The sequence below is a fragment of the Coregonus clupeaformis genome, chromosome 29, assembly GCF_020615455.1.
Source record: "Coregonus clupeaformis isolate EN_2021a chromosome 29, ASM2061545v1, whole genome shotgun sequence".
In the NCBI taxonomy this organism is placed as follows: Eukaryota; Metazoa; Chordata; class Actinopteri; order Salmoniformes; family Salmonidae; genus Coregonus; species Coregonus clupeaformis.
In genome coordinates this window covers 20,908,815-20,921,404 of record NC_059220.1, presented here as the reverse complement: position 1 = coordinate 20,921,404, position 12,590 = coordinate 20,908,815, and the positions used below count along the sequence as shown (strand labels likewise).

Sequence of the window (12,590 nt, the reverse complement as noted above, 5' to 3'; positions counted from 1 at the left end):
CACACAAGCCTAAGATCACCATGCGTAATGTCAAGCGTCGGCTGGAGTAGCGTAAAGTTTGACGCCATTGGACTCTGGAGCTATGGAAACGTGTTCTCTGGAGTGATGAATCACGCTTCACCATCTGGGAGTCAGACAGATTAATCTGGGTTTGGCGGATGCCAGGAGAACGCTACCTGCTCAAATGCATAGTGCCAACTGTAAAGTTTAGTGGAGGAGGAATAATGGTCTGGGGCTGTTTTTCATGGTTCGGGCTAGGCCCCTTAGTTCCAGTGAAGGGAAATATTAACGCAACAGCATACAATGACATTCTAGACAATTCTGTGCTTCCAACTTGGTGGCAACAGTTTGGGGAAGGCCATTTCCTGTTTCAGCATGACAATGCCCCTGTGCACAAAGCGAGGTCCATACAGAAATGGATTGTTGAGATCGGTGTGGAAGAACTTGACTGGCCTCACAGAGCCCTGACCTCAACCCCATCGAACACCTTTGTGATGAATTGGAACGGCAACTACCAGCCAGGCCTAATCGCCCAACATCAGTGCTCGACCTCACTAATGCTCGTGGCTGAATAGAAGCAAGTCTCCACAGCAATGTTCCAACATCTAGTGGAAAGCCTTCCCAGAAGAGTGGAGGCTGCTATACCAGCAAAGGGGGGACCAACTCCATATTAATGCCCATGATTTTGGAATGTGATGTTCGACGAGCAGGTGTCCACATATTTTTGATCATGTAGTGTATTATGGTAAAAACTATTTGGTTGTAGCGTAAACATTTTGCATTCTCCATTCCCCTTTTTTTAAATCGTCCCCTTCCCTCCTTCCTCTGTTACTCTCCCACCGCTCTCTGCAGTGTGAAAGGATACGAGGTGTCCCTTCCGTCCTGCAGACCAGGTAGAGGCATGCAGCCACCACGTGGGTCACCCTTCGGCCCCGTGTCAGGCGTTTACACACAGCCATCTTGTAGAAGTTGAATGCCGTGTCCATGCAGTGCTGGTTCAGCTGCAACTGGTGGCCCACTGTGTTGATCTGACGTCTCCCTGGAGACAAACACAGGCATGTTATTACACACACGTCGAAGTCGTACACACTCAAACGCACCCTCATATGCACTTAGGGTATATAATAAACAGAGTAGACAAAGACCCACACTATTGAAAGAGATTGTAATTACCCTGAGGTTCAGTTCAGGTGTTTCGAGATCAGTGTGTCCTTTGATCGCCTGATGAACTTTGCATGAAAACACTCAGACATTACACACAATTAGATGTCCCAGTGAATACACACAGGTACTCGTGAGATGTGTGTGGCAAACTACTGCTGCTGAGGTAATGCAACATCTTACAGTGATTAAATATCCCCCCTGCTTTGCTGAACAGATGTCTTCAGATTATAGGGCATCTGAACATCACCAGCATTACTCATACCACTCCCTCCTCATTCCCCTCTCCTCCTCAAGTTGTCTGACAAACTAAAGATCCTGATTTCTATACAGCCTTGTCTATTCATCTTCCAAACCCCAACCAGCATTATCAACTGGTACATTTGTGACAGCTGGATAAAATCTAACCACCCTGTTGGACATTGTGAGGAGACGTGATGAGTTAAGGCGGGGGTGGGGACGGGCGTGCCAATGATTCCAGGCATTAATCAGAGTGTGGGTGGGTGGGTGAGCAGAGGGTGGCCTGGCCAGACACTTGGGATGTTTATGGAGGAGAGAGTTCCCTCACAGCACACTCTCTCTCAGAGCGCCATAGACACTATAAATCTCCCCACAGCATGACAGACCTATTACCCCATACAAACTCACACACAGCTGTATCCATGTCTCTCTGTTCCTCTTACACACATATTAGTCATCGTCCACAAAGTCTGACTAACGTCTGTCTCGCCTCTACACACACACTCTGACAGCGCTGTGTTTGCAAGCCCCACACACACTCTACTGCTTAGCAGTTAGCCAGCACTGTATTGATCATCAGTACCATGGGAGCAGCAGACGATTACTCACATTAGGTTACTGGGAGATAACTGAGTACAAGAAATGTTATGGCTGAGTAAAAGTAACTTCCAAATAAACGTGACTAAACAAACAGGAAATCATCAAAACTAGGCAACACAGACTGACTGAATGTGTCCGACCAGACAAAGGAAATGAATGACGTTAGCCCTTTCCTGAGGCATTCAAGCATGCGATGGATGTTTGCCTTTGCCAACCAAGCTCTGCTGTAGACACACCCTGTTAATCTCTCATTGGACATTAAAGGAAATGGGTTGTCCCTACCAAGTTTGTTGTGCTTCTGAAATAAGGTGGCGATACAGATGCCACTTTAACAGGGGAAGAGGACCATGTAAAGCAGATGGTATCAGTTTAGTTTGTCTAGTATAAGGCAAAATGCTTTACTTTCAAGACATCATGAAAGACAGCATTCAAAACAAAGGTTAATATCCTAGCGCACCCACATTTATTGAGGATTAGGCCTGCTGTAAGTGTAATGAGTTCTTATGATGCATGCACACCCATGCTTTAGGAACGCAAGTGGTGACCCCTAATGTTGACTCACCGTTCTGCAGGGTCTGGGCCTGGGACTCCCTTCCAACGCCTGTACAGAACCCATCCCCAAAAGTGGGGTTCCTTCCTGAGGCTATAAATACAGGAGAAAAAGAGAAGTGTTACATCACATGACACATCACGTGGCTTTTTGTAGAGAAATTAACATTCAATTCTCTGACAAAAGCTCTGGTGGACATTCCTGCAGTCAGCATGCCAATTGCGCACTCCCTCAAAACCTGAGATATCTGTGGCATTGTGTTGTGTGACAAAACTGCACATTTTAGAGTGGCCTTTTATTTAGCAGTCTTATGTCTTGGGGGTAGAAGCTGTTCAGGGTCCTGTTGGTTCCAGACTTGGTGCATCGGTACCGCTTGCCGTGCAGTAGCAGAGAGAATAGTCTATGACTTGGGTTACTGGCGTCTTCAACCATTTTTATGACTTTCCTCGGACACCGCCTGGTATCAAGGTTTTGGATGGCAGGGAGCTCGTCCCCAGTGATTTATTGGGCCGTCAGCACTACCCTCTGTAGCGCTTTGCGGTCAGATGCCAAGCAGTTGCCATACCAAGCGGTGTGCAGCCAGTCAAGATGCTCTCAATGGTACAGCTGTACAACTTTTTGAGGATCTGAGGGCCCATGCCAAATCTTTTCAGCCTCCTGAGGGGGAAGAGGCATTGTCGAGCCCTCTTCACAACTGTGTTGGTGTGTTTGGACCATGATAGATCCTTAGGGATGTGGACACCGAGGAACTTGAAGCGCTCGACCCGCGCCACTACAGCACCGTCGATGTGAAGGGGGCGTGCTCGGCCCTACATTTTCTGAAGTCCACGGTCAGCTCCTTTGTCTTGCTGATGTTGAGGGAGAGGTTATTTTCCTGGCACCACTCCACCAGGGCTCTAATGTCCTCCCTGTAGGCTGTCTCGTTGTTGTTGGTAATCAGGCCTACCACTGTTTACATTTACATTTTAGTCATTTAGCAGACGCTCTTATCCAGAGCGATTTACAGTTGTGCCGTCAGAAAATCTTGATGATTTAGTCGGAGACGTGCGTGGCCACGCAGTCATGGGTTTACAGGAAGGGGCTCAGCACACACCCTTGTGGGGCCTCCGGGTTGAGAATCAGCGTGGCAGAGGTGTTGTTGCCTACCTTCACCACCTGGGGTCGGCCCGTCAGGAAGTCTAGGACCCAGTTGCACAGGGAAGGGTTCAGACCCAGGGTCCTGAGCTTAGCGATGGAGGGCACTATGGTGTTGAAGGCTGAGCTGTAGTCAATGAACAGCATTCTTACATCCTCTTGTTCAGGTGGGATAGCGCAGTGTGCAGTGCAATGGCGATTGTGTCGTCCGTTGATCTGTTGGGGCGGTGTGCAAATTGTAGTGGGTCTAGGGTGTCAGGTAAGGTGGAGGTGATATGATCATTAACTAGCCTCTCAAAGCACTTCATGATGACAAAAGTGAGATCAATGGGGGGAATAGTCATTTAGGTCAGTTCCCTTCGCTTTCTTGGGTACAGGAACAATGGTGGACATTTTTAAGCAAATGGGGTAAGTCTGCTATAGTTTCAATTACTAAAATGGCAAATGCTGCTGTAATAAAATATAGGATAGATAATATAATGCGGACACAATGCTAGCACATGTGAGTGTTGTTTCCTCGCGTGACAGCAAATCGTTCACCAAGGGCGCTCACCTCAAAATCACGTTAATACAACACTGCACTCTAGTGGGGAGACAGGGGAACTAAACAGATGTGCAGGAAAAATTCCACCAAACCACAATGCCAGTCTACAGCCGATTGTCCCTTCTGCACAGTCAGCTGAAAGGCTCAGTGGCATGTATTCATGGATGCCAAGGGAAGCCAGGCTTTCCCAAATATTTAACCAATAAAACATTTTCAATTATAACAAATATTTATCTTTCCATAATTTTCCATCTATTCACAAATGTCTCAGTATGTGTAGCCCATGTATCTGATGATGTCTGGAACAAAAGAGTATGACATGTTGCCGCTGTTGCATTTGTCCTCCCTTGATTCATTTTTTAAATAAAATAATTAGCCAATCACCCCCAAGGGAGGCCAGTTTGGATTTGGCTTCACACCAATCAAATCACATCCTAAGCAAAACATCATCATGGACAGAAAAACATGTCTGCTTGTGTTGATGTCCTGCAGTATCTAGCTGGCTAAATCAGCCCTTTTCTAAGTCATGGATGGAGATGAGGATTTGGACTTGTGGTCTCTGTACAGGCCAATGACTATGACAACGATTCTGATCTAACCATAAATTCATATATTGCGCCACTGACCTGAGAAGATTGAAGTTCAATATGTAGCCTAGATGTAGCCTAGTAGGCTCACGTTAACTATACTGAACAAAAATATAAACCCAACAAATTCAAAGATTTTTCTGAGTTACAGTTCATAGAAGGAAATCAGTCAATTGAAATAAATTCATTAGGCCCTAATTTATGGATTTCATACGATTGGGCATGGGCGCAGCCATGGGTGGGTCTAGGAGGGCATAGGTCCCCCACAGACGATCCTGCAGGTTAAGAAGCCGGATGTAGAGGTCCTGGGCTGGCATGGTTACACGTGGTCTGCGGTTGTGAGGCCGGTTGGACGTACTGCCAAATTCTCTAAAATGACATTGGAGGCAGCTTATGGTAGAGAACATTTCTGGGATCTTTTATTTCAGCGCATGAAACATGGGACCAACATTACATGTTGCGTTTATATTTATGTTCAGTATAGCTAGCTAACTCAGCTGGTCCATTGTTGCCCATGCGAGGAAGTTAGGCTAGCAAGCATTTTAGCTAGGTAGCCTATGACAAAAACTAAAAGTGGACTGTATGACAGAACCATATACCTTTTTGCCAACAAGAAAGAGGATGGCATTGGTGTAGGGTGAGTGAAAAAAATATTTTTACTTGCGCACACACAGAAATAAGTACCATGGACAGCCACATGATATTTAGCTAAATTAATTGGACTAAACTGTTTTTGGTAATTGGCATGTTTAAGTTTGTTTTCAGTATTTTAAACTAAGTACACTGCTCAAGAAAATAAAGGGAACACTAAAATAACACATCCTAGATCTGAATGACTGAAATAATCTTATTAAATACTTTTTTCTTTACATAGTTGAATGTGCTGATAACAAAATCACACAAAAATGATCAATGGAAATCAAGTTTATCAACCCATGGAGGTCTGGATTTGGAGTCACCCTCAAAATTAAAGTGGAAAACCACACTACAGGCTGATCGAACTTTTATGTAATGTCCTTAAAACAAGTCAAAATGAGGCTCAGTAGTGTGTGTGGCCTCCACGTGCCTGTATGACCTCCCTACAACGCCTGGGCATGCTCCTGATGAGGTGGCGGATGGTCTCCTGAGGGATCTCCTCCCAGACCTGGACTAAAGCATCCGCCAACTCCTGGACAGTCTGTGGTGCAATGTGGCGTTGGTGGATGGAGCGAGACATGATGTCCCAGATGTGCTCAATTGGATTCAGGTCTGGGGAACGGGCGGGCCAGTCCATAGCATCAATGCCTTCCTCTTGCAGGAACTGCTGACACACTCCAGCCACATGAGGTCTAGCATTGTCTTGCATTAGGAGGAACCCAGGGCCAACCGCACCAGCATATGGTCTCACAAGGGGTCTGAGGATCTCATCTCGGTACCTAATGGCAGTCAGGCTACCTCTGGCGAGCACATGGAGGGCTGTGCGGCCTCCCAAAGAAATGCCACCCCACACCATGACTGACCCACCGCCAAACCGGTCATGCTGGAGGATGTTGCAGGCAGCAGAACGTTCTCCACGGCGTCTCCAGACTCTGTCACGTCGGTCACATGTGCTCAGTGTGAACCTGCTTTCATCTGTGAAGAGCACAGGGCGCCAGTGGCGAATTTGCCAATCTTGGTGTTCTCTGGCAAATGCCAAACATCCTGCACGGTGTTGGGCTGTAAGCACAACCCCCACCTGTGGACGTCGGGCCCCTCATACCACCCTCATGGAGTCTGTTTCTGACCGTTTGAGCAGACACATGCACATTTGTGGCCTGCTGGAGGTCATTTTGCAGGGCTCTGGCAGTGCTCCTCCTGCTCCTCCTTGCACAAAGGCGGAGGTAGCAGTCCTGCTGCTGGGTTGTTGCCCTCCTACGGCCTCCTCCACGTCTCCTGATGTACTGGCCTGTCTCCTGGTAGCGCCTCCATGCTCTGGACACTACGCTGACAGACACAGCAAACCTTCTTGCCACAGCTCGCATTGATGTGCCATCCTGGATGAGCTGCACTACCTGAGCCACTTGTGTGGGTTGTAGACTCTGTCTCATGCTACCACTAGAGTGAAAGCACCGCCAGCATTCAAAAGTGACCAAAACATCAGCCAGGAAGCATAGGAACTGAGAAGTGGTCTGTGGTCACCACCTGCAAAACCAGTCCTTTATTGGGGGTGTCTTGCTAATTGCCTATAATTTCCACCTGTTGTCTATTCCATTTGCACAACAGCATGTGAAATGTATTGTCAATCAGTGTTGCTTCCTAAGTGGACAGTTTGATTTCACAGAAGTGTGATTGACTTGGAGTTACATTGTGTTGTTTAAGTGTTCCCTTTATTTTTTTGAGCAGTGTATATATAGCCTTGTTGATTTGATGATGTTTAAATGTTTAAGTTGAAATGGTGCTGGAATAGCGGAGGCAGTGCTCCTGTTGTCTTTGTGCTGACTTGCAGTAGCCAACTCAGCGGTTCTAAATCAGTAGTTGTTTAGTAAACTGTCAAAAACATTAACTTGCTTGAACATGCTGCAGGTCATATAACTGTTTGTTACATGCAATATTTGCTTTGTGGACTTCACTGGACAGATGTTGCTCTTCGGTCTTGTGAGGAAACAAACAAATGTATTCCACCACTATGTGACTATTGTCTTTTTGTTGTCACGGCCTTATTGTATATCACGTGGTGTATGAACTAATCGGTTATAGCGCAAACAATGCAAATATCACAACATAGGTTGTAATATGGCTTTCTTACTGGCTTGGCTTCCTCAGTGATATTACCCACGCACCGCTACTGAAAAGGCTAGCCAGGGCCATGCACTCTGCAAATATACCATTCTGGAATCAAAGTGACTAACTTAATTATGTCATGAAAATGTGCAGGAATAAAGGGATATAAAAGTTTGTTATACTTCTTATAAGCAATGTCTCTTAGCTCTCGAAAACCCTTTCAGCGGTTAGCTTCGCCCACGGCTGGCTCTGTGTTAACTACAATTCCAACGATGTTTCAACATTTAGAAACTTAAATAATCGCTTGCTAAACGCTTTTCGAAACATATGGCCCTTATCTTTCATATCTGCGAGAAATAATATTTTAAATCAAAAATATATGCTTACTGTATCTGATTTGCACAGATCCATACACTATGTGTGCCTCCAATTGACGAACTACACTTCCCCCAGAGTTAAGCTAACACACAGGTGTTCAGAGCATTAGCACAGGTGGTAACTGCCTGTTTTCCGTAAACAAGCGCTGTAACATGGAGATATGGCCATGGAGGTATGAAGTAATTATTTTGCGCCGATATGAAAGATACGTTCCATATGTTTCCAAATTTTGATTTGATTTGATTTGAAAACGTACCGCGAGCGATGCGTGTTAACGTTTAGAGCAAGCGTCGGGGCTCTTAACAAAATAAAATACCTTCATCAATAGGCGCTAAAGGTAGTTACCATCTACGAATGGGCTACGTCTCTCTTAGAATAACGTAGCTCTTGTCATTATAACCGAACTACAGTGCATCTGCACCTACCATCTCCAGCTACAAACTGTCCCACAGCAGAGGAGCCGCCCCCTCCTGTCTCCATGAACTGGACCTCGGATACGATAATGTTGTCCTCCAGGACCGAGCCACAGCCCACGCACACGGCATCGCCCCTGGCCTGGTCCACATCGATGTCCGTGCCCCCACAGTTCTTACACACTCTTGAACTCATGGTGAAGTCTGCTCACACGGCTCAGCCTGGGCAACAGAGAAGAGACAGGCCACATTTTTGTGAATGACACATTTTGTAGACATCATATGAAACGGTTGCAATTACACATTATGTCATTGATTCTTCCAGGCAAAAGGTGGTGGCCTAGCAGGCATAACCTACTGCCACAACAGTTACATAAACTGAAACTGCATGAGTGACTGCATATCACGTTTGGAAATAATTACTATCACAATAATATGATGCCGAAGAAGCTAGCCTAACACTTTCTTAAATCCTCTGTCACCTGACCCTGGAGCGCTTGGGGGACATAATTTCGGCACTACACCCCTAGCTAACGTTACGTGGCAAAGCCTGGTGGTAATTTATCTAACTAGCTTGCTGTACATTTAAGTGTCATTTCTATAGGATGCGCTGGTAGTGGTCCAATGATCTTGCCATTTCCGTCAATGACTGTACCGCAAGTTTAATTTCTTACCTAGATGCTGAATAAACAAACAACCCCGTCTTAAGTCTTCACTAGCCGTGAGGGTTGGAACAGCTGACAGCAAACTTGCTAGAATCCACTAGGTTAGGCTTTAGTACTAAAAATACATATGTGTAGCATAATGGGTAACATGGTTTCCAAAGGGTGGTGATGAATTGTTGAGAAAATACTGGATAATGAATACGCACCAGCCAATTCAGAGGCGATGCTGCTGACAGCGATATGGCTAGCAAGCTTTAGCTAGCAAGTTTCCCGAGCAGATTTCCAAGCCAGCGCGTCAGCGAAATCTATTTAAGTCCTCTAAATCTATTTAAATGTTTTGTAGTGACTGGACATAATGTATCTAGTCTAAATGTACTGTTAATTGGGTTCTAAACCACACGTTATTAACTGTAATGAGGTAGCTAGTTAGTGATTACCATGCATGTAATCCTTGTTCTAACCTCATTGCCCAGCCAACATGTGCGTTTTCATGCTTGGGAAATGGATTGGTCCACTGATTTTCTAGGGTGATACGGCCAGTAGTGATAATTCTCTATCTCTTTATTACATAAATATGTCACGAGAGAATGTACTTCCTACCTTATACGTGATTGGCAAGATATTTGTTGACCCAGTATATTAACAAAAAAAAAACTCGTTATGCTCAAATCTAAAAGATACAAAACTCTGCTACTGCAAACCCCTGCTTTCAGCTCCACATGATAGCGACCCCTAATACACAGTTATATCACTGAATGCAATGTACTGACCTTTTTAAAGAGACACGACCCTAAATCATTGTCTTGTGATCTTGCTTTTCAGTGTCATCATAATCTAATTCTAAACATATTATATACTTTTTTGACACCACAATCCACAAAGCAAGTCCTGCAGGCTCCAGTTTTATCTTATCTTGATTATTGTCCGGTCATATGGTCAAGTGCTGCAAAGAATAGTCCTAGTTAAGCTGCAGTTGGCCCAGAACAGAGCCGCAAGTCTTGCTCTTCATTGTAATCAGAGGGCTAATATTAATACTATGCTTTTCAGTCTCTCTTGGCTAAGAGTTGAGGAAAGTCTGACTGCGTCACTTTTTGTTTTTATAAGAAACATTGTTTTGGAAATTCAGAATTGTTTGCATAGTCAACTTACACACAGCACTGACACACACACTTACCCCACCAGACATGCCACCAGGGGTCTTTTCAGTCCCCGGGTCCAGAACAAATTCAAGGAAACGTACAGTATTATACAGAGCCATGAGTGCATGGACCTCCCTTCCATCTTATACAGGCAAATGAACAGCAAACCTGGTTTCAAAAAACAAATAAAGCAACACCTCATGACAGAAAGCCTCTCCCCCATGTGACCTACTTGTTGTGTGTATGTACTGACATGTATGTGTAACTGATAGATGTACACACACACACATGTTAATGTTTTTAAATATATGTAAATTGTAAAGTATTTTGTCTGTAGTCTTTTTCATCGGCTAATGGGGATCCTAAAAAATCTCAAATGTATTTGTCCAACGGGTGGTTTACATTTCTTTATTGCTCTGACCTTTTAACCTGTAGTCCAAATTACCTGTGGGCTGTTTAAATTGGCGTTTTAAAATTATTATTGACCTTTCATTTAATAATGCAATGTTCATTGTCATGGTTTCCATGATTTGTAAATAAACAATTTATGAGAAAAGACAGTTACAAACTATTTCATTTATTGAGTTAAAATAATGGACATTTCTTGACACATACAATTATAAATTGTTATAGGATTACTATTAGGACAGTGACTGTAATAAAGGAGACCATAAAGTGCAGTGGTACTTACCATAACTGCTAAATGTGTAAATTTGACAAAGAAATCTAGTGCAAAACTCCCAATTTCAACTTGAGTGAACACTGAATGTAGATAACAGAAATAATTGAGTCTAGCCATCTCAAATACTGCTGCATCATGCAGAAACAGTTTCTATGTACAGCATCAGGGCATTAAAATAAGCCTGTAGATCACTTCAGAATCGTAGGGCAAGGATGTATACAAAATTGCATGAATTCAAATAGTAATGCATCTTACGCCTCATGTCCACTGAGATCCGGCAGAAGTAATTCATTGTCAATGGAGCAGGCTGCACAAGGCTGCGGTGCGTTCCGTGTACCGCATGCGTTTAATATTTTCAACTCGTGTGTGGCTTTACAGTGCGGTGGAACAAACGGAAGTACACAGACTCCAACTAGCTAGCTTTTATCTAGCTGAAAAGCAAAGTACATGTGCGTCAAAAACAGTAATTGCGGCAAAAAAAACGCATGCACTGCATCGCAGTACTACATTTTACATTTTTGTCATTTAGCAGACGCTCTTAACCAGAGCGACTTACAGTTAGTGAGTGCATACATTTTCATACTGGCCCCCCGTGGGAAACAAACCCACAACCCTGGCGTTGCAAGCGCCATGCTCTACCAGCTGAGCTACAGGGGACCCCTATATGACAAGGGAACAACAGTACCACCTTTATCATTGTCAATAATTCCACTTTGCCCATATTGTTGATGAAGAATGTTAAACTCACTGGTGTGAGACCAGTAGTACTACATTTTACATTTTTGTCATTTAGCAGACGCTCTTAACCAGAGCGACTTACAGTTAGTGAGTGCATACATTTATTTTAATTTTTTATACTGGCCCCCTGTGGGGTGTCACTACAGATCCGGGTTCGATCCCGGGCTGTGTCGCAGCTGGCCGCGACCCATGAGGCGGCACACAATTGGCCCAGCATCGTCCGGGTTAGGAGAGGGTTTGGCAGGCTGGGATGTCCTTGTCCCATCGCGCTCTAGCGACTCCTTGTGGCGGCCGGGTGCATGCACGCTGACATTGATCGCCAGCTGTACGGTGTTTCCTACGACATGTTGGTGTGGCTGGCTTCCGGGTTAAGCGAGCAGTGTGTCAAGAAGCAGTGCGGCTTGGCGGGGTCGTGTTTCGGCGGGAGCATAGCTCTCGACCTTCGCCTCTCCCGAGTCCGTACGGGACTTGCAGCGATGGGACAAGACTGTAACTACCAATTGGATAATCACGAAATTGGGGAGAAAAAGGGGTAGAACCTACCACAAAAAAAAAAATTTGCGAAAAAACTAATATGCCTATGCGTCTGGTGGACATCGGGCATTGGACATCCTTGTGAACTAAAGCAAGGACTATCAAAGGTCTTCAAAGTGAATAGCCATAACATGCCATTTTTGGACACAATTCCTCATACAAACACATCCAGCAAACACCATTTCAACATGCCTGTTACCAAATTAATACAATTGATTAAAGAGTATAGCCTACTTGTGAGCAGTCACAAAAATATATACAGTGGGGAAAAAAAGTATTTAGTCAGCCACCAATTGTGCAAGTTCTCCCACTTAAAAAGATGAGAGAGGCCTGTAATTTTCATCATAGGTACACGTCAACTATGACAGACAAAATGAGAAGAAAAAAATCCAGAAAATCACATTGTAGGATTTTTAATGAATTTATTTGCAAATTATGGTGGAAAATAAGTATTTGGTCAATAACAAAAGTTTCTCAATACTTTGT

At 44.5% G+C, this 12,590-nt stretch overlaps 1 protein-coding gene across 1 annotated transcript in view; it reads right to left on the bottom strand.

The window, feature by feature from the left end:
- The window catches only part of LOC121544829 (transcription factor IIIB 90 kDa subunit), a 55,962-nt gene extending 46,469 nt beyond the window's left edge, over positions 1 to 9,493 (bottom strand). Inside the window, exons 1-4 of the mRNA XM_041855017.1 lie at positions 9,218 to 9,493; positions 8,359 to 8,568; positions 2,564 to 2,644; positions 866 to 1,039 (exon numbers count right to left, since the gene is read on the bottom strand). Of these exons, the coding sequence (XP_041710951.1) occupies positions 866 to 1,039; positions 2,564 to 2,644; positions 8,359 to 8,542 (439 nt within the window). The 5' untranslated portion in view covers positions 8,543 to 8,568; positions 9,218 to 9,493. The remainder of the gene's footprint in view (positions 1 to 865; positions 1,040 to 2,563; positions 2,645 to 8,358; positions 8,569 to 9,217) is intronic.
- Between the last annotated feature and the right edge of the window lie 3,097 nt (positions 9,494 to 12,590).